The sequence below is a fragment of the Nerophis ophidion genome, linkage group LG13 (assembly GCF_033978795.1).
Source record: "Nerophis ophidion isolate RoL-2023_Sa linkage group LG13, RoL_Noph_v1.0, whole genome shotgun sequence".
Taxonomy (NCBI): domain Eukaryota; kingdom Metazoa; phylum Chordata; class Actinopteri; order Syngnathiformes; family Syngnathidae; genus Nerophis; species Nerophis ophidion.
The window spans coordinates 27,714,828-27,737,771 of NC_084623.1; the positions used below are offsets into that span (position 1 = coordinate 27,714,828).

General features: G+C 43.6%; 1 protein-coding gene across 4 annotated transcripts in view; it reads right to left on the reverse strand.

The window, feature by feature from the left end:
* The window catches only part of mlphb (melanophilin b), a 127,596-nt gene that overhangs the window by 77,652 nt on the left and 27,000 nt on the right, over window positions 1-22,944 (reverse strand). For all 4 annotated transcript variants that reach the window (XR_009809277.1, XM_061918651.1, XM_061918652.1 and 1 more), the window contains exons 2-3: window positions 15,119-15,246; window positions 107-328 (exon numbers count right to left, since the gene is read on the reverse strand). Coding sequence is in view for 3 of the 4 variants with exons in the window: in XM_061918651.1 (XP_061774635.1) it covers window positions 107-328; window positions 15,119-15,231 (335 nt within the window). In the remaining variant the exon portion in view is untranslated. The remainder of the gene's footprint in view (window positions 1-106; window positions 329-15,118; window positions 15,247-22,944) is intronic.

The window sequence follows — 22,944 nt, forward strand, 5'->3', positions numbered from 1 at the left end:
CCCCTTTTATACTGAGGCATCGACTGTGCTTACACTTGTAGTAAAATTACTTTCTACGTGACGAAGAAGAAGAAAGTTCTGATTATTTTCACTGAACTATTCCTACCTGGTCATGTGACAGGGATCACATACAAAGCCACGCTGTCGTTTATTCCAGCGACTGCAGGCTTTGCAGACGAACAGCTGACAGTCCAGGCATCGACGCTTGCTGTTAACGAGAAACTTGAAGGGTTTGATGCAGCGGATGCAGTAAGACTCGCTCAAGCACGGGTGACGACACAACAACTCTCGCTTTGAGTCCTCTTTCCAAATCTTGGTCTTCAGATCCCTGCAAAGAAGAAAATAACAAACTTAACAATGTTTATCTTGTTGAAGGGACTTCAGGATGTGTCGATACCATATAATGATGACAAAAAGCGAAAACAATAATGATAATTATGATATGAATGGGCAGCACGGTAGAACACGGTTTAGTGCGTGTGCCTCACAATAAGGTTCTGGATTTGATCCACGGTGTCGGGGTCTTTCTGTGTGGAGTTTGCATGTTCTCCCCATAATTACGTGGGTTCCCTCCGGGTACTGCGGCTTCCTCCCTACTCCAGCTCATGACCATAGGTGAGGATGGGAACGTAGATCGACTGGTAAATTGAGAGCTTTGCCTTCCGGCTCAGATCCTTCTTCACCACAACGAATCGATACAGCGTCCGCATTATCGAAGACGCCGCACCGATCCGCCTGTCGATCTCACGATCCACTCTTCCCTCTCTCGTGAACAAGACTCCGAGGTACTTGAACTCCATGAACTTACCATGAATTGATTAACGTGGACCCCGACTTAAACAAGTTGAAAAACTTATTCGGGTGTTACCATTTAGTCGTCAATTGTACGGAATATGTACTGAACTGTGCAATCTACTAATAAAAGTATCAATCAATCAATCAATCAATCCTCCACTTGGGGCAAGATCTCCTCCCCAAAACGGAAATGGCACTCCACCCTTTTCCGGGCGAGAACTATGGACTCGGACTTGGAGGTGCTGATTCTCATCCCGGTCGCTTCACACTCGGCTGCAAACCGATACAGTGAGAGCTGAAGATCTTGGTCAGATGAAGCCATCAGTACCAAGTCATTGTTACTTTACCAAAACAGTAATTAAATTACTAACGGAATTACTCTTAAATAAACTTAATTAATTACTAGGGAAAGTAATTAATACGTTACTTTGAAAAAAACATCTGGCATTTAAAGTTGATAGACTTTATATACTACATGTATAGAGCACAGTGTGCGTGTTTGTGTTAATGATGTATGACGTCATCGAGGGTAGCTGTGTTTGTTAACTTTAGCTGTTAGCAGCTGCAGTGTGGCTCTGATGCCAGGTCTTTGGAATCTTTTCACCGGATTGTGTTACCTCTAGTTAACAAATACAGTAGATTGAATGTGCTTTGATGGCTGCCATTTATTCGCGTCTACAAACAGTGTATTGTATGAATGGCATGTTTGTCACTTCAATCATTGATTTGTTGGTCATTATTCCCATCGTGTACATGTGCCTGTGTTGTCTGCTTTCCACAGTGTGATCAAGTTCATTTTAGTGCAGTGCTGCTAGTTGCTTTCAGGAGTAAAAGGATATTTCCTGCATTGAACTTGCTGCACTCATGACAACTGTCTTGTTGTAACGGACCTAAAAGTAATTATAAGATTACTTTTTACTGGTAAAAGTAGAACACTTTTCACTGCACTTTTAATCAGGTAGGAAAGACACTGCAAATGTGTGTATTGAACTGCTATCAACTAAATACAAGGCCAGTTTTGCAGATGTTGCATTTACTTGAAATAATTCAAGATTATTCAATGATGATGTGATTTCAATATTTTGTATAGAAAACAAATTATACTGATACTCTTTAATGATTCTGAGATTTCTTTCATAACTTTTTGGGGTTTTCAAGATAAGTGGAATTACAAATAGTTGATATTAATATATATCTTATATTCAAATTTGTTCACAATAACAATGATATCATAACTCCAACCTATCAGGGGTGTAATTTATTTATAAGTGGTGAACTTCACCATGAGGACAGCTGTGTTGTGAAATGCACATCTCAATGTCCTTGACCTTCACTTCTTGTGGTTGTGGTTAGTAGTAGCAGTAGAAAGTTAAACACCTCATTTTAAACATTTCATCTTCTGTTCTCTACCTGACATAAGACCTGAGTTTATCCCAAAGCCCAGTCACGATCACATTATATGTTTGCTCCAACTCATTCATTTGTTTTATGATCAGTTCCTTCTCACCATTCTTCCCCCTTAGAACTGATCTTATTTTCTATCACACTCCTTTTCTTTTTCAGATTCCTTCAGTCTGGATTGTGGTATGTCATCAATCAGAACCTTGAACCTGAACTCAGAAGTTGTTGGTCTTTTTGAAGTCGGTTTCTTGCTTGTCCATAACATTTTGGAGTTTATTTTTATTGTTTGCAATTTCCAAGAGTTTATCTTCTCCATAGATCTCTTTCTTGATCTAAAGTCTAATCTGATCACATCCAAGAATCAGTTTGTTAAAACAATGTAGAGATGTGTATGGGAAAAAGTTACTCATTGGAACTGTAAAAGACCTCAGCAAAGTACATGCACAAGTACTGTAATACTGCTGTTTGAACCACAGTATTGACTTTGTACTGAAAAGTGGTGAGAATTTAAGCCAAAGTCTTGTTCAAACAAACACATCCTTCCTCCTTCGTGTGACTGCAAATGCAAACAACTTCAGTGCTTCAAGTAAGAGCAGCGAGACCTGAAAAAAGATTGTTTGGTATTTAAAATTTACTCCATTCATGCAGTATATCTAAAGGAAGAGGAAATAAAAGAAGAAAAGAAAGATGGAAAGAAATAATCAAATTAAAGAAAGAAAGAAAGGCAAATGAGGCAAAAACCGTTGCTATATAGATTCCATCTCAGCGGTTCTACAAAGTTACACAACACACATCCCAATCAGATACGCTTCGATGCACTGCCATGTAGGGCTGCACAATTAATCAACATAGAGGCTTTAAGTGCTGCAATTATCAATCTCAAGAGGCTGAGGTTTTTTTTCCTCTCCCCTCCAACTTCAAATTGAATCAGAATTGTGGAGCTTTGCATCCTCGGCCTGCTGACCCATCAAAAGCGGCTAGAGAAAACAGTGCTGTGTGCGATAGAGTCGATGCAGTCAGTGTGCTAATAACAAACACCGCTTGTGTTGTATTACTGTACACTGTGCACAGTATCTCAAAAAGGTTTTAATGGCGACAGTGTAAAATGGCTGATGGGGCTTCCCCTAGTGCAGTGGTACTCAAATGGGGGTACGCGTACCCCTGGGGGTACTTGAAGGTATGCCAAGGGGTACTTCAGATTTTTTTTTAAATATTCTGAAAATAGCAACAATTCAAAAATTCTTTATAAATATATTTATTGAATAATACTTCAACAAAATATGAATGTAACTTCATAAACTGTGAAAAGAAATCCAACAATGCAATATTCAGTGTTGACAGCTAGATTTTTTGTGGACATGTTCCATAAATATTGTTTATGTTTAAAATATTCTTTTTTTGTGAAGAAATGTTTAGAATTAAGTTAATTAATCCAGATGGATCTTTATTACAATCCCCAAAGAGGGCACTTTAAGTTGATGATTACTTCTATGTGTAGAAAGCTTAATTTATAATTGAATCACTTGTTTATTTTTAAACAAGTTTTTAGTTATTTTTATGTCTTTTTTTCCAAATAGTTCAAGAAAGACCACAACAAATGAGCAATATTTTGCACTGTTATACAATATAATAAATTGGAAACTGATGACATAGTGCTGTATTTTACTTCTTTATCTCTTTTTTTTAAGCAAAAATGCTTTGCTCTGATTAGGGGGCACTTGAATTAAAAAAAAGTTCACAGGGGGTACATCACTGAAAAAAGGTTGAGAACCACTGCCCTAGTGTAAGCAATACAAGGTTAGTCAACTTAGTTCAAAACAGGTGTACGACAATCAGGCTATGACAACCAGTCAAGGACGATGTTAGCAACCGTATGTAAACCGAAATATTTTTGAAATAGGATTATTGGATATCGTACTAGTGTGTGGCAATTTGAGAAAATAATATTTTGATTGACAGTCTAAATGTAACTTGACTTCCTTCACTCATTAAATTATCTATCACTTCTAAGCATTTAAATTAATACAATCCAAATGCTGCGATGAGGTGGCGACTTGTCCAGAGTGTAACCCACCTTCCGCCCGATTGTAGCTGAGATAGGCACCAGCGCCCCCCGTAACCCCAAAGGGAATAAGTGGTAGAAAATAGATGGATGGGATGGATGGATGGATGGAGAATCGAAATGTCGCAAATAGAATTGCTTTGCAAGTTTTGAAGAAAAAATGCTATTAGTATTTTTCTTTAAATCGTACAGCCGCACTGGCAGCTGCCTCACAAGTGCTCTTCTGGACCTTTTCCTGCTGCCCCTCTTCTTGCTCTATATACTCCAGTGACATAAGCAATAATATGCTTATGTCGCGCTAAATCTGATGTTGTCTTAATCACGAGCTTCTGCCTTGGGGAATTACCTCAACAAAATGAGCAAAGACCATACATCAGCATTCTTTAGGGCACACAGACACAATCCCCAGCGACTATACCATTGTCTTGTGGCGTTTGCGTTTCTTATGACCTTGCTTGACCACCTTAGATATCCGCCATTTTTGTTTTGATGACCCCACAGACAGGAAAATAGACTTACCGTTTTAAATCTTTAATATTACAAATGATAAACTTCATGTAAAGTCTTCATATAAAATAGTCAGGATGTGTCATGAATACAAAGGATTATGGGTATTTGTTGTGTTGCGTTTATGTTGTGTTAGTGTGAGGATGTTCTCTCGAAATGTGTTTGTCGTTCTTAATTGGTGTGGCTTCAAAGCGTGGCGCATATTACTAAGAGTGTTAAAATTGTTTTTATCACAACCATTAGTGTACTCTGTGTCACCCAGTATGCCTTTCAGTCGTGTGCGTGGTGCTGCGGAAGGCACACACAACATAATGCCGGACTGACAAGCAGATCGTACATGTTGTAGAAGGCGACAAAGCCAATGGCTTCATAGCACGCCCTATACATAATATCTGGGTGACTACCGATAGACATTCAAGTGATTAATATCACTTCCTGTTTTCTTCTTCGCTTAATGACTTAAATGGCTCTTTGAATGGCAAAGAATACCGATCCCAGAACCATGTATATCAAATATTCCCGGACGGTTCAACCGCCACCCGCCTGAATCTAATTAAAATCTATTTTTTCGTCATGTCAACCGCCCGACCCGCTGTTTAACCGCGGACTCCGCGGATGAGACCGCAAACCGCGCATCTCTAGTATGCAGGCTCTATCTAGTGGTACGTCAAAGATTCACTTGATTAAAATACAGTGTTTTCCATCCATCCATCCATTTTCTACAGCTTGTTCCGTTTGGGGTCGCGTGTAATGTTAATGTGATCTAAAATATGAAATATAATTGTTAAATAAAACCTTTGCCTTTTCCATGAATACTTAGGCCAACTACGCTACTGCATTTCAATTTTGGTCATTATGATGATACTTGGGAAGCCAAATGTTTTCTGAGGTGGTAATTGGTGAGAACCAATGCTCTACCACATCCGTGGGAGGAAAATATCCGTCTACAAATTCTACCTCAGCAAAATGTCAATGGACGAGCAAAGGAAGACAAGATGGCTGTCAGATGACTCGCCAGCCTTTGAAGTCTTTTGTGACGGAGCGATGGATGAACGCCTCCGACAAGATCTTGAACACATGGTGCTGTTCAAGCAAATTAGTGAGTGAATTAATGAGTTTGACCAGTAGTTATTTTAATGTTCAAATGAACAACTATAACACAAGTGTGTGCATGGGAGTTATCTGTGAAATTGACAGTATATACAGTATAAAAGTTTGACAAAATGACATATTTCCACAGTGCAGCAGTTCAACATGCACACCCATTGAGTTGTGTGTTCACTGTGCTTCCAACAAGTCATTGTCATTTATGTTCCAATTGTTTTGCTCCACTCTTCTGAGATACTGCCCCAAAAGACTACATTTGAACTATGTTTTAATACGAACACAGTTCATGGTGGCCAGCATGGATCATAATAAAATCCAGGAGAGAAAGCGCTAACTTTCTACGAGTGCAGGTAGTTAACAAAAATTAGAAAGGACTATCTGATTACAAAAGTCAGTACATTTATTAATACGTCTATCAACTGTTTTGTGGGTTTTTTTTGTTACAAATTGTTAATGGATTGAGATTTAACCTGCATTCTATCCATTTTATTGCGTCAATTTGTCAGTTATCCATCCATCCATCCATCCATCCATCCATCTATCCATCCATCCATTTTCTTCTGCTTATCCGAGGTCGGGTCGTGGGGGCAACAGCCTAAGCAGGGAAACCCAGACTTCCCTTTCCCCAGCCACTTTGTCTAGCTCTTCCCGGGGGATCCCGAGGCGTTCCCAGGCCAGCCGAGAGACATAGTCTTCCCAACGTGTCCTGGGTCTTCCCCGTGGCCTCCTACCGGTTGGACGTGCCCTAAGCACCTCCCTAGGGAGGCGTTCGGGTGGCATCCTGACCAGATGCCCGAACCACCTCATCTGGCTCCTCTCGATGTGGAGGAGCAGCGGCTTTACTTTGAGCTCCTCCCGGATGGCAGAGCTTCTCACCCTATCTCTAAGGGAGAGCCCCGCCACCCGGCGGAGGAAACTCATTTCGGCCGCTTGTACCCGTGATCTTATCCTTTTGGTCATGACCCAAAGCTCATGACCATAGGTGAGGATGGGAACGTAGATCGACCGGTAAATTGAGAGCTTTGCCTTGCGGCTCAACTCCTTCTTCACCACAACGGATCGGTACAACGTTACTGAAGACGCCGCACCGATCCGCCTGTCGATCTCACGATCCACTCTTCCCCCACTCGTGAACAAGACTCCTAGGTACTTGAACTCCTCCACTTGGGGCAAGGGCTCCTCCCCAACCCGGAGATGGCACTCCACCCTTTTCCGGGCGAGAACCATGGACTTGGACTTGGAAGTGCTGATTCTCATTCCGGTCGCTTCACACTTGGCTGCAAACCGATCCAGTGAGAGCTGAAGATCCCGGTCAGATGAAGCCATCAGGACCACATCATCTGCAAAAAGCAGAGACCTAATCCTGCGGTCACCAAACCGGAACCCCTCAACGCCTTGACTGCGCCTAGAAATTCTGTCCATAAAAGTTATGAACAGAATCGGTGACAAAAGACAGCCTTGGCGGAGTCCAACCCTCACTGGAAATGTGTTCGACTCACTGCCGGCAATGCGGACCAAGCTCTGGCACTGATCGTACAGGGAGCGGACCGCCACAATAACACAGTCCGATACCTCATACTCTCTGAGCACTCCCCACAGGACTTCCCGAGGGGACACGGTCGAATGCTACGATAGTTGGAACACACCCTCCGGTCCCCCTTCTTAAAGAGAGGAACCACCACCCCGGTCTGCCAATCCAGAGTTACCGCCCCCGATGTCCACGCGATGCTGCTGAGTCTTGTCAAACAAGACAGCCCCACAGCATCCAGAGCCTTAAGGAACTCCGGGCGGATCTCGTCCACACCCGGGGCCTTGCCACCGAGGAGCTTTTTAACTACCTCAGCGACCTCAGCCCCAGAAATAGGAGAGTCCACCCCAGATTCCCCAGGCACTGATTCCTCATAGGAAGACGTGTTGGTGGGATTGAGGAGGTCTTCGAAGTATTCCTTCCATCTATCCACAACATCCGCAGTTGAGGTCAGCAGAACACCATCCGCACCATACACGGTGTTGATAGTGCACTGCTTCCCCTTCCTGAGGCGGCGGACGGTGGTCCAGAATCGCTTCGAAGCCGTCCGGAGGTCGTTTTCCATGGCTTCCCCGAACTCCTCCCATGTCCGAGTTTTTGCCTCAGCGACCGCTGAAGCCGTACACCGCTTGGCCTGTCGGTACCTGCCCACTGCTTCCGGAGTCCTATGAGCCAAAAGGACCCGATAGGACTCCTTCTTCAGCTTGACGGCATCCCTCACCGCTGGTGTCCACCAAGGGGTTTTAAGATTGCCGCCCCGACAGGCACCAACTACCTTGCGGCCACAGCTCCGATCAGCCGCTTCGAGTATAGAGGTGCAGAACATTGTCCACTCGGACTCAATGTCCAGCACCTCCCTCGTGACATGTTCGAAGTTCTTACGGAGGTGGGAATTGAAACTTTCTCTGACAGGAGACTCTGCCAGACGTTCCCAGCAGACCCTCACAATGCGTTTGGGCCTCCCAGGTCGGTCCGGCATCCTCCCCCACCATCACAGCCAACTCCCCACTCGAGTGTCAAAAACATAAGGCCGCAAATCCGATGACACAACTACAAAGTCGATCATGGAACTGCGGCCTAGGGTGTCCTGGTGCCAAGTGCACATATGGACACCCTTATGTTTGAACATGGCGTTTGTAATGGACAAATTGTGACGAGTAAAAAAGTCCAATAACAAAACACCACTCGGGTTCAGATCCGGGCGGCCATTCTTCCCAATCACGCCTCTCCAGGTTTCACTGTCGTTGCCAACATGAGCGTTGAAGTCCCCCAGTAGGACAAGGGAATCACCCGGGGGAGCACTTTCCAGTACTCCCTCGAGTGTACCCAAAAAGGGTGGGTACTCTGAACTGCCGTTTGGTGCGTAAGCACAAACAACAGTCAGGACCCGCCCCCCCACCTGAAGGCGGAGGGAGGCTACCCTTTCGTCCACTGGATTGAACGCCAACGTGCAGGCTTTAAGCCGGGGGGCAACCAGAATTGCCACTCCAGCCAGTTATCATTTGTAAATATACACAATTTGCAATAGTTAATAAATGATACAGCCCAGTGTTTCCTGACTATATGGCAATCGTTCAAAGCCGTGTACAGAGAGAGTATGACCGACATTCCTCAATGATTGGTTATAAGGCACTCACGTTACTCCAGGGTGCCATGTTTGCTACCAACTAAGACTATGTGTTTGCGGCGCTTCCGCGTTAGTTTTTTTACATGTAAAAATGCTTTGTTGAGCAGCATGGGGCTATCACACCCACGTGAAATGTAGAAATCTTTTAGATCGCATTCCCAACAACTTGGAAAGAAGAGAAGTGTGGGAAATGAAGGTTTGCTGTCAACACTGAAGAGCCACCAGTGTCTTGTGCGAGGTAAACACATGACACAATGTCTGCGTTTTGTTCAGGACAGAACACGCAGAAGCTTTAAGAATAATTACTGAATGAATTACTGTGATGAGGTGGCAACTTGTCCAGGGTGTACCCCACCTTCCGCCCGATCGTAGCTGAGATAGGCACTAGTGCCCCCCGCTACCCCAAAGGGAATAAGCGGAAGAAAATGGATGGATGGACTGAATTAATTAATTGATTTAGGGGTTTGGTTTGGCAAAACAGACTATCCTTGAATCTCAGTAAAACTAAAATAACGTTATTCAGTAACAGCAGAAGAGTAAGTTAAACACAAAAACAAATACACTGAGTAGACATTGAAACAATGAAATAATCCACATTTTGAGTGTAATAATAAATGATAACATGAACTGGAAATGTTATATAAAATATGTATAACATAAGGTAGCTAGAAATATGTCAATAATGAATGAAGAAACATTTGTTCTGGACTAAAATAACTCCACATTCTCTACTCCTCACCAGGGTTAGCATATCTGAAATATTGTGCATAAATATGGGGAAATACTTACAAAAGTATACTTACTCACTTAACATTCTAGAAAAAGATGAGTTAGAATAACACATAATGTTGGCTATCGAGAACATTCAGTGTTCATGTTTCTCAGCTGTGGTCCGTATGGGCCGCAGCGGTATTCAGTTGCAATACACCTTTCCACCACGTGTGGCAGTAATGACAATATCAAAGAAACAGAAAAAGTCTGGATCAAAAGTTACATCGCGCGCACGCGTCATCGTACCGCGACGTTTTAGCAGGATACTTCCGCGCGAAATTTAAAATTGCAATTTAGTAGACTAAACCGGTCGTATTGGCATGTGTTGCAATGTTAAGATTTCCATCCATCCATCCATTTCTACCGCTTATTCCCTTTCGGGGTCGCGGGGGGCGCTGGCGCCTATCTCAGCTACAATCGGGCGGAAGGCGGGGTACGATTTCATCATTGATATATAATCTATCAGACTGCGTGGTCGGTTGTAGTGGGTTTCAGTAGGCCTTTAAACCCGATGAAAATGCACCAATTTATGGTCAACCTTTTCAATACTAAATCAATGGGGTTTTAGATTTTAGGTGTGACTGTTTTTGTTAAATCCTACTTTCAAATGTCATAACTTTCTTCATATACTACGATTTTTAAAAGGTTGGTGTCATTGGAAAGCTTAATAAACACAGAAGCAGAATTATGTAATAATGACTTTGAATATTTTTCCAAAAAATCATTTCTTCATGATATTAGCGAAAGAAGTGACCAAAATGTGTATAAATATGATGATTGGTCCGACTCGAGTCACATTACTGCGAGCAGGTAGAGACATTCCGCAAGTCCTAAAAGTGAGCGTGCAAATCTATCAATTTAAAAGATATTTGGCATACACAGAAATATATATTACTTATATTTTAAGACAGATTCCAGTGAACCATTTACTCACCGTAGATTTTTTTCAAGTTCAGTTTGTCAAGTTTACACTAGACACATTTTGTCACAGCTTTGTGGAGCGAGGACTTGTCCAATCTGAAAATGTTGATTTTCTGTTTAAACAAGGATATGTGTACCACAGCACCAGTATTCGTGTATAGTGGTGACGAAAACAATGCAAATGCAGATCAAACGTAAAACATTCTGAGTGACCACTACGGAGAGCCAGCCGGTGGCGAACACACACATACCTACACATTAGCATTATGAATTATAGGCAAAATTGCCAAAAAAGTGCAGTTCCCCTTTAATCATCTAATTTTCTCTCACACATCTTGTTACAAAGATTGTCAGGATATGATAAGATATAGAACTGATATTAATCATGATATAATTACAGTGAGTTGGCGACTTGTCCAGGGTGTGCACCGCCTTCCGCCCGATTGTAGCTGAGATAGGTTCCAGCGCCCCCCGCGACCCCAAAGGGAATAAGCGGTAGAAAATGGATGGATAATTACAGTTTGTCAAGTGGACACTTACAGTCAAAATATTAAACTAATGTGTCCTAACCTGACATTATAAAGCATCCCAAGTACTGTTGTAGCGTCCACAGTGAGGCAGTGATTGTAGTTATAAAGTATTTGATATGTTAGAACGAGAGTAAAGCAACTGCTTTAAACGTAATGCCATATGTGAAAGTACTTTCTGCCTCACTGGCAAGCCCCAGGAATGTGAGCACAAACCCACACACAAACGCAGAGACAAAAGCACACAGCTGGAACGTCTTAACAACATGTTGTTGCCAGACTTTGTCTCTCACATTTGCACACAATCTTTATTCTCATATGCAGTGATAATTGAAACTGTACTTAGAAATAACCCAAAAAATATGTGCTTGAATTCTATTCGATTAATTAAAATCACACACATGAGATTTGACTGACATGCTTAATTACTAGTAATTCATGTCAAAATACACATGTACTTGCAACTCTTTCACTTAAAGTAAAACAATGAAACAATAGCCAGTAATGTGTATTTTTTTTTAAAAGGATGATGAAAAAAAATTGTTCAGAGAAGTTCGGGCCGCTTAAATGATCAATATATCTCACAAAATCAATGTCGCGTGTTTGTCCTTAAGGTTGTTAATCATATTTATTTTACATTGTTTTTATATTATTTTTACATTGTTTTTATATTGTTTTTATATTGTTTTTATATGTATTTATTTATTTATTCGTATTTTTTATTTTTTATTTAGTCATTGGTGGAGCTCAAGATTGTATTTGAATGTTGTTTTTAATATTTTTGTGCAGCACTTTGGAAACATTTTGTTGTTTAAATGTGCTATATAAATAAAGTGAATTGGATTGGATTGATCCACTAAAGCCAATAAAAGCATCATTGGGAAGAATTGTTGTAATTGGGAGCTAAAGGCCTAATTCACATTCACTGCACCTCTCCTCCTCTCTGAGCTGCAACCTTATCGTGGTAGAGGAGTTTGCGTGTCCCAATAATCCTAGGAGCTATGTTGTCCGGGGGCATAAAGCCCCCTGGTAGGGTCTCCCAAGGCAAACAGGTTCTAGGTGAGGGATCAGACAAAGAGCAGCTCAAAGACCTTTTATGAAGATGAAAAATCATGGACCCAGATTTCCGTCGCCCGGACGCGGGTCACCGGGGCCCCCCTCTGGAGCCAGGCCCGGAGGTGGGGCACAATGGCGAGCGCCTGGTGGCCGGGCCTGTTCCCATGGGGCCCGGCCGGGCACAGCCCGAAGAGGCAACGTGGGTCACCCCTCCAATGGGCTCACCACACTCGAGGGAGTACTGGAAAGTGCTCCCCCGGGTGATTCCCTTGTCCTACTGGGAGACTTCAACGCTCACGTTGGCAACGACAGTGAAACCTGGAGAGGCGTGATTGGGAAGAATGGCCGCCCGGATCTGAACCCGAGTGGTGTTTTGTTATTGGACTTTTGTGCTCGTCACAGTTTGTCCATAACAAACACCCTGTTCAAACATAAGGGTGTCCATATGTGCACTTGGCACCAGGACACCCTAGGCCGCAGTTCCATGATCGACTTTGTAGTTGTGTCATGGGATTTGCGGCCTCATGTTTTGGACACTCGGGTGAAGAGAGGGGCGGAGCTTTCTACCGATCACCACCTGGTGGTGAGTTGGCTGCGATGGTGGGGGAAGATGCCGGACAGACCTGGGAGGCCCAAACGCATTGTGAGGGTCTGCTGGGAACGTCTGGCAGAGTCTCCTGTCGGAGAGAGTTTCAATTCCCACCTCCGGAAGAACTTTGAACATGTCACGAGGGAGGTGCTGGACATTGAGTCCGAGTGGACCATGTTCTGCACCTCTATTGTCGAGGCGGCAGATCGGAGCTGTGGCCGCAAGGTAGTTGGTGCCTGTCGGGGCGGCAATCCTAAAACCCCTTGGTGGACACCAGCGGTGAGGGATGCCGTCAAGCTGAAGAAGGAGTCCTATCGGGTCCTTTTGGCTCATAGGACTCCGTAGGCAGTGGACAGGTACCGACAGGCCAAGCGGTGTGCAGCTTCAGCGGTCGCGGAGGCAAAAACTCGGACATGAGAAGAGTTCGGGGAAGCCATGGAAAACGACTTCCGGACGGCTTCGAAGCGATTCTGGACCACCGTCCGCCGCCTCAGGAAGGGGAAGCAGTGGACCGTATGCATTTTTGTCTTGGATGGCTGAAGGATATTCATGGATTATCCAGCAGTTTATTGTTATTTATTCGAAACGTTAGTCATGACAAGTAAACTACTGCTCTTTTTAAGCAGACTAGTTATAATGCTGATATTCACCACTACAGAACCAGAGCTTCAACTCAAGGTCTACTTCCATTACCACGACCAAGAACTAATTCAATGAATAGCACTGTTGTATGCAGAGGCATTTCATCATGAATACTCTTCAGTTAAATACTAGGACTATTCCTAGGGAAAAAGCGTTTAGGAAACTTGTAAAGTCACTTTTTAGACTTAAGAGTTAATCTTTCATGTTATCAGTTTGAGAACTTTTTTTTTTGTCTTTCCCTTTTTCCTTTCTTTTATTGAAACTGGATCTGCGTATGTTCTGTAACTGTATCTGTGCACTGTTACTTTATTGTATTATTTTGAGAATTTTCTTTTTCTTTTCCTTTTTTTTCTTTTATTTGTAACTGGATTTGTGTATGTTTTGTAACTGGATCTGTGTATTGTTGTTTTACTTTGAATTTATCAAAAGGGCCCCAGGAAGACAAGCCTGGCGTTTGTGTGTAGCCTAGTGGGGATCCTCAATAAAATGAGGTCCATTTGAACACTGTCAGTCACATTAAGATTGATATTATACATGTGGGCTCACAGATAGAAATGCTGTTAAAAATGTAGCTTTAATGTAGAAAGCTACTTTTGCCATGTAGCTTGTAGTGTAGCTTGCTACAATTCTCCAGGGATAGCTTCACCTGTCATTTAGCTACATTTAATCCAGATTAATTTGTATTTTAAACTCACTACATTTTCCAAGTAGCTTGCCCATCACTGTACAATGATGATGATGGAACAGTTATGATTACACTACTTTTACACTCCCAGTTAAATTTCCAGCCTACAGAAACTCTTATTTTGAAAGTTAGACCTACTCAGTGGCCTAGTGGTTAGAGTGTCCGCCCTGAGATCGGTAGGTTGTGAGTTCAAATCCCAGCCGAGTCATACCAAAGACTATAAAAATGGGACCCATTACCTCCCTGCTTGGCACTCAGCATCAAGGGTTGGAATTGGGGGTTAAATCACCAAAAATGATTCCCGGGCGCGGCACTGCTGCTGCCCACTGCCCTCCTCACATCCCAGGGGGTGATCAAGGGGATGGGTCAAATGCAGAGGACACATTTCACCATACCTAGTGTGTGTGTGTGACAATCATTGGCACTTTAACTTTTACTTTAACAATGTAGAATTGTTTGTAACATTTGGTTTGTAGTTTGGGGCTTCACGGTGGCAGAGGGGTTAGTGCGTCTGCCTCACAGTACGAAGGTCCTGAGTAGTCCTGGGTTCAATCCCGGACTCGGGATCTTTCTGTGTGGAGTTTACATGTTCTCCCCGTGAATGTGTGGGTTCCCTCCGGGTACTCCAGCTTCGTCCCACTTCCAAAGACATGCACCTGGGGATAGGTTGATTGGCAACACTAAATTGGCCCTAGTGTTAGTGTGAATGTTGTCTGTCTATCTGTGTTGGCCCTGCGATAAGGTGGCGACTTGTCCAGGGTGTAAACCGCTTTCTGCCCGATTGTAGCTGAGATAAGCACCAGCGCCCCCCGCGACCGCAAAGGGAATAAGAGGTAGAAAATGGATGGATAGATGGTTTGTAGTTTGAACAGAAGTGTTGTAAAAAGTAGAATGGCTTACCCCAGCCTGTCTTCCTCTTTCTTCCTCAGGTGGAAGTCACGCTGAACGACTTTCCACACATGATTGGCCTCCTCGTCAGTCAGCTTAGATAGATCCAACTTCTTAGCGGCCATAACACCCAGTATCACCTGACAGATTTTGGAAGACAACACCTGTATTAGTATCAATTGTCTAACAGTATTTGTTCGGGCAATTACTCAACCACCAAAAACCTGTCACATTGTAAGACTAGAATTAGTCTATAAAATATTTTTTGTCTTCATATTTATGGCTGTCAGGATTTTTTTTATTTCTCGGAAAATGTGTATGATTCTTAATTGGACGTTTTGGAGCTGATTACTTATAAGAGGTGAGGTATTCCTGTGCTGTATGAACATCACCCGTCTGTGTTATGAGTTTACCCTTGTGTTTTCATACTGTGTGTTAACAGAAAAACATAAACTTTCGTGTTGGATATTAGACACACAACTCTTGCACAAACCTCTGAGTTCATACTGTGTACCAGCAACAAATCACATTTAACAGTTTCAAATTGATTTTGTTATGCCTTTAGATACAGAAGTATCTAAAGCTCTAAGAAAAACAAGTTTTCAGGTGCCTCCTGAGTGATTATTTGAAAGAGTCATATAAACTGCGACAGAAGTTTTAACTAGTCATTTAATTGCAACTTAAGTATTTACGACTACCTTTTACTGTGTTTTATAGCAATACACAATGAAACTATACACTTATACTCAGCGTACGTTAAACAAGTTTTTTTACTAAATCGGGCCTCAAGGGTACTTGTCTCCAACTTACGCTCCCCTTCTACCACTAGCTAAAATACAAAAAAAAAAACATGTCAGTAATTGTGCAACTATTTAACGTTCTACTGCATTTCTAGAAATGTTTTTCTATACATGCGCTTTGTGATGACGGACTCAAGTGAATCGATTCAGTAAATGACTCTTAAGAACTTGAGTCAGTAAAAGGAAAAACGTTTTCTGTCATTAATGTACAGTTTGTTGGCAGTTTGGGTCTTGAGGCCTTTGGCTAATATTAACTGGCCTTCAGCGTAGGGATGAGTACAGAGTCTTATCAGTACTGCGGGATACTGATTTGTGAAAAATCAAACGGTACCATATTTAAATACCTTTGTTGAACGTGATGTCATGTATTATTGTATTTGATTTTTTTTTATTGTATATAATAATAATGATAAGAAAACTAAGTATTTAATTAATAAATAAGGGGTGGGAGTAAATAATATTCACTTCTTCCCACACTTTTTTGGATATGAAAAATCTAACCATTATGTATTAATTATTTTGTGTTTCCATTATGAAGTATTTGTTTCTGTCTTTGTACTTTACTATAGCATTATTCAGATTATTTCCTTTATATTGTTATGAATTTTGCTTTGGTTTTAGCATGTACAAACTAAACTACTACTACTACTACTATTACTAATACTACTACTACTGCATAATGTTGTAATTTTCTATGCCAACAAAGCAAGCATGTGTGATAGAAAATGCTCAAAGTAAAGCTCGACTTTTCAATATGTGCTAGGTCGGTTCTATTTCACATTAAATATGCCATATGCATGCTACTGGTTAACATTAGCGATTTTACATAGCGATTTCAATACATAAAAATGTGTTAATAAAAATACATGTTACAATCAAACAGCTGGTGTGTAGTAAGTACAATACTTACTGTATAAACGCTTTGTAAGACTCAGCAAAAGACAGGACTGGCACATTCATCTTAATGGTAAAGACTACTTCCTGACTAAGACAACACACTTAAAACAACCTGAAATAAATGAATACTTGCAAATGACAGTCAGATGTGTTCAATGACAAAAAAATAACTCTGGTGGACATGCATATTACACATTGCCTCAACACCACGTCCGACAGAACAATGTTTGGAAAACTTCCTGCACACAAAGACAATATCAATGCAATATCAATGCATTCATCCCAGTGACTCGGAGAAGTATCGACACATCTGTCATCATCATTAAATTCACCAACTGTGATGCAAGGTGGCATTGCTGAGGCGAGAGTCGAAAGCTGAAAGGAACAAGCGTAACATCCAAACACAACACTGACTTAAGGAAGCAGGAAAACTGTGTAATGTACATGAAGTCAAATGTAGGACAGGTGCACCTCCATTGATCGTCTGAGAAAAGCCACCAGGACAGTTGCTGCAACAATTGGGTCTCGACTTGAACACATTCGATGGGTCTGGCACATTGCAGAGGTGTTCTCTTCACAGATGATTCAGGGTTTTCACTGTTCAGATGGCAGACAGCGTGTGTGGCTTCATGTGGGAGAGTGTTTTGCTGATGTCAACGTTGTGAATCGAGTCGCCCATGGTGGTATGGGCAGGCGTGTGTTATGAACAACGAACACAAGTGCATTTTATTGATGGCATGTTGAATGCACAGCGATACAGTGACGAGATCCTTAGACCAATTGTTGTGCCATTATCCCGAGACCATCACGTCTTGTTGCAGCATGATAATGCACGGCCCAATGTTGCAAGGATTTGTACACAACTCCTGTAAACTGAAAACATCCCAGTTCTTGCATGGCCAGCATACCCACCGGACATGTCATCCATTGAACATGTTTATGATACTGTGAATCGGCATATATGACTGTGTGGTCCAGTTCTTGCCAATATCCAGCAACTTTGCACAGCCATTGAAGAGGAGTGGGCCGACTTTCCACAGGCCACAATGTAAAACCTGATCAACTCTACACGTGAGGCAAATGGTGGTCACACAAAGATACTGACTGCTTTTCTGACCCTCCCAGAACCCTAATAAAGCAAAACTGCATATTTCATAGTGAGCTTTTATTGTGGGCAGCCTAAGGCACACCTGTGCAATAATCATGCTGTTTAATCAGCATCTTGAAATGCTTCACCTGCGAGGTGGGCTGCAATATGTTGCCAAAGAAAAATGCTCACTAACAAAGATTTAGACGGATTTGTGAACATCATTTGGGATGAATAGGTATTTTGTGTATACAGTAAACATTTTAGATCTTTGAATTCATTAAAATTGGGAGCAAAAAAAAAAGTATTGCGTTTATATTTGTGTTCAGTATACAAAACACCTCGAACGATGTACCTGAGGTTAACGATAATAACGCCATAATATTGACATGGATTAGGCCAAATGTAACAGTAATAACCAAATCATTTTCTTAAACTTGTTGATTGAGTATTTATTTATCCATCCCTAATGGTTGCGTGACTCAGATGGTAGAGCGGCTGTCCAGAAATTTCAGTGTTCCTGGTACAAACCCTCAAGGGCTGAAGGAAAAACAACATTGGTGCTGTAGAGACACCTTAACACAATGTGTCCATTATTATTAGTATTATTATTTTTATCAGTCAATGTTGCATACAATCATCACAGTGTGAATGTAGATTGAATGAATGATGGATTCTATATATAGCTCTATATGAATTAAAAATGTTTTCATTTAGATTTTTTGGTCTTTATTAGGCCTCTATTCATGTTAAGTTACACATGTTCTATTAATAATCAAAAATGTTACCATTACTACGTACATTTTCATATATATATATTTTTTAATGTTTTTATTTGTACTTGTCCTGAGCACTGAATAAGCTATTATATATTAGATATTTATTCGTTTCTTAAAACTCATAATAGCTTATTTATGTTTTATTTAACACATTTCAAAATGTAAAGCTCAAACCTGATTAAATCCGAGAAAATCGTGAATCAGTTCAAACTTGTGTGCTGAATTTCCCCCAGGGATCAATAAAGTACTTTCTATTCTATTCCATTCTATTCTATTATTCTTTTAAAAATATTAAATGACATATTTCACCACAGTATAAACATGTCTCATCTATATCAAAGTGTGGTAGTAATATGATATTCGTAAATGCAAGTATTGGACTCTAACACAAAGAAGTATTTATTATTTATAATGATACTACAATGTGACTGAGTATTCCTTTTACAATATTTATTGGCCCAAAATTGTAAGAAAGGATTCAAGACCCCTCCTCTCTGAGCTGCAACCTTATCGTGGTAGAGGAGTTTGCGTGTCCCAATGATCCTAGGAGCTATGTTGTCCGGGGGCATAAAGCCCCCTGGTAGGGTCTCCCAAGGCAAACAGGTTCTAGGTGAGGGATCAGACAAAGAGCAGCTCGAAGACCTTTATGAAGAAGAAACATCATGGACCCAGATTTCCCTCGCCCGGACGCGGGTCACCGGGGCCCCCCTCTGGAGCCAGGCCCGGAGGTGGGGCACGATGGCGAGCGCCTGGTGGCCGGGCCTGTTCCCATGGGGCCCGGCCGGGCACAGCCCGAAGAGGCAACGTGGGTCCCCCCTCCAATGGGCTCACCACCCATAGCAGGGGCCATAGAGGTCGGGTGCATTGTGAGCTGGGCGACAGCCGAAGGCAGGGCACTTGGCGGTCCGATCCTCGGCTACAGAAGCTAGCTCTTGGGACGTGGAACGTCACGTCACTGGGGGGGAAAGAGCCTGAGCTAGTGCGCGAAGTCGAGTAATTCCGGCTGGATATAGTCGGACTCACTTCGACGCACAGCAAGGGCTCTGGAACCACTTCTCTCGAGAGGGATTGGACCCTCTTCCACTCTGGCGTTGCCGGCAGTGAGAGGCGACGGGCTGGGGTGGCAATTCTTGTTTCCCCCCGGCTCAAAGCCTGTACGTTGGAGTTCAACCCGGTGGACGAAAGGGTAGCCTCCCTCCGCCTTCGGGTGGGGGGACGGGTCCTGACTGTTGTTTGTGCTTATGCACCAAACAGCAGTTCAGAGTACCCACCCTTTTTGGGAACGCTCGAGGGAGTACTGGAAAGTGCTCCCCCGGGTGATTCCCTTGTCCTACTGGGAGACTTCAACGCTCACGTTGGCAACGACAGTGAAACCTGGAGAGGCGTGATTGGGAAGAATGGCCGCCCGGATCTGAACCCGAGTGGTGTTTTGTTATTGGACTTTTGTGCTCGTCACAGTTTGTCCATAACAAACACCATGTTCAAACATAAGGGTGTCCATATGTGCACTTGGCACCAGGACACCCTAGGCCGCAGTTCCATGATCGACTTTGTAGTTGTGTCATCGGATTTGCGGCCTCATGTTATGGACACTCGGGTGAAGAGAGGGGCGCAGCTTTCTACCGATCACCACCTGGTGGTGAGTTGGCTGCGATGGTGGGGGAGGATGCCGGACAGACCTGGGAGACCCAAACGCATTGTGAGGGTCTGCTGGGAACGTCTGGCAGAGTCTCCTGTCAGACAAAGTTTCAATTCCCACCTCCGGAAGAACTTTGAACATGTCACGAGGGAGGTGCTGGACATTGAGTCCGAGTGGACCATGTTCCGCACCTCTATTGTCGAGGCGGCAGATCGGAGCTGTGGCCGCAAGGTAGTTGGTGCCTGTCGGGGCGGCAATCCTAAAACCCCTTGGTGGACACCAGCGGTGAGGGATGCCGTCAAGCTGAAGAAGGAGTCCTATCGGGTCCTTTTGGCTCATAGGACTCCGGAGGCAGTGGACAGGTACCGACAGGCCAAGCGGTGTGCAGCTTCAGCGGTCGCGGAGGCAAAAACTCGGACATGGGAAGAGTTCGGGGGAGCCATGGAAAACGACTTCCGGACGGCTTCGAAGCGATTCTGGACCACCGTCCGCCGCCTCAGGAAGGGGAAGCAGTGCACTATCAACACCGTGTATGGTGCGGATGGAGTTCTGCTGACCTCGACTGCGGATGTTGTGGATAGGTGGAAGGAATACTTCGAAGACCTCCTCAATCCCACCAACACGTGGGGAAGCAGTGCCTGGGGAATCTGTGGTGGTCTCTCCTATTTCTGGGGCTGAGGTCGCTGAGGTAGTTAAAAAGCTCCTCGGTGGCAAGGCCCCAGGGGTGGACGAGATCCGCCCGGAGTTCCTTAAGGCTCTGGATGCTGTGGGGCTGTCTTGGTTGACAAGACTTTGCAGCATCGCGTGGACATCGGGGGCGGTACCTCTGGATTGGCAGACCGGGGTGGTGGTTCCTCTCTTTAAGAAGGGGGACCGGAGGGTGTGTTCCAACTATCGTGGGATCACACTCCTCAGCCTTCCCGGTAAGGTTTATTCAGGTGTACTGGAGAGGAGGCTACGTCGGATAGTCGAACCTCGGATTCAGGAGGAACAGTGTGGTTTTCGTCCTGGTCGTGGAACTGTGGACCAGCTCTATACTCTCGGCAGGGTTCTTGAGGGTGCATGGGAGTTTGCCCAACCAGTCTACATGTGCTTTGTGGACTTGGAGAAGGCATTCGACCGTGTCCCTCGGGAAGTCCTGTGGGGAGTGCTCAGAGAGTATGGGGTATCGGACTGTCTTATTGTGGCGGTCCGTTCCCTGTACGATCAGTGCCAGAGCTTGGTCCGCATTGCCGGCAGTAAGTCGAACACATTTCCAGTGAGGGTTGGACTCCGCCAAGGCTGTCCTTTGTCACCGATTCTGTTCATAACTTTTATGGACAGAATTTCTAGGCGCAGTCAAGGCGTTGAGGGGTTCCGGTTTGGTAACCGCAGGATTAGGTCTCTGCTTTTTGCAGATGATGTGGTCCTGATGGCTTCATCTGACCGGGATCTTCAGCTCTCGCTGGATCGTTTCGCAGCCGAGTGTGAAGCGACCGGAATGAGAATCAGCACCTCCAAGTCCGAGTCCATGGTTCTCGCCCGGAAAAGGGTGGAGTGCCATCTCCGGGTTGGGGAGGAGACCCTGCCCCAAGTGGAGGAGTTCAAGTACCTAGGAGTCTTGTTCACGAGTGAGGGAAGAGTGGATCGTGAGATCGACAGGCGGATCGGTGCGGCGTCTTCAGTAATGCGGACGTTGTACCGGTCCGTTGTGGTGAAGAAGGAGCTGAGCCGGAAGGTAAAGCTCTCAATTTACCGGTCGATCTACGTTCCCATCCTCACCTATGGTCATGAGCTTTGGGTCATGACCGAAAGGATAAGATCACGGGTACAAGCGGCCGAAATGAGTTTCCTCCGTCGTGTGGCGGGGCTCTCCCTTAGAGATAGGGTGAGAAGCTCTGCCATCCGGGAGGGACTCAAAGTAAAGCCGCTGCTCCTTCACATCGAGAGGAGCCAGATGAGGTGGTTCGGGCATCTGGTCAGGATGCCACCCGAACGCCTCCCTAGGGAGGTGTTTAGGGCACGTCCAACCGGTAGGAGGCCACGGGGAAGACCCAGGACACGTTGGGAAGACTATGTCTCCCGGCTGGCCTGGGAACGCCTCGGGATCCCCCGGGAAGAGCTAGACGAAGTGGCTGGGGAGAGGGAAGTCTGGGTTTCCCTGCTCAAACAGGTACATTTCCAAACAAAATGAAAATAGCTAAAGTTCCACCAATTTATAAGACTGGAGATAAACATCTATTTACAAATTATAGACCTGTTTCTTTACTTCCACAATTTTCTAAAATTATCGAAAAACTGTTCAATAACAGATTAGAGAGTTTCATAAATAAAAATTGAATACTCGAAGAGAACCAATATGGATACAGAGCTAATGTTTCAACTTCAATGGCTTTAATTGAAATCACAGAAGAAATTACCAATGCAATAGATTAAAAAAAAGTGCAGCAGCAGTGTTTATGGATCTAACTAAAGCATTTGACACAATTAATCACAATATTTTAATAAAAAAACTAGAACGATATGGCATCAGAGAGTTAGTCTTACATTGGATAAGAAGTTATCTAACGAACAGGAAACAATACGTGAAGCTAGGCGAACACACTTCCACAATGCTAAATATTTCCTGTGGTGTACCTCAGGGATCAATACTAGGA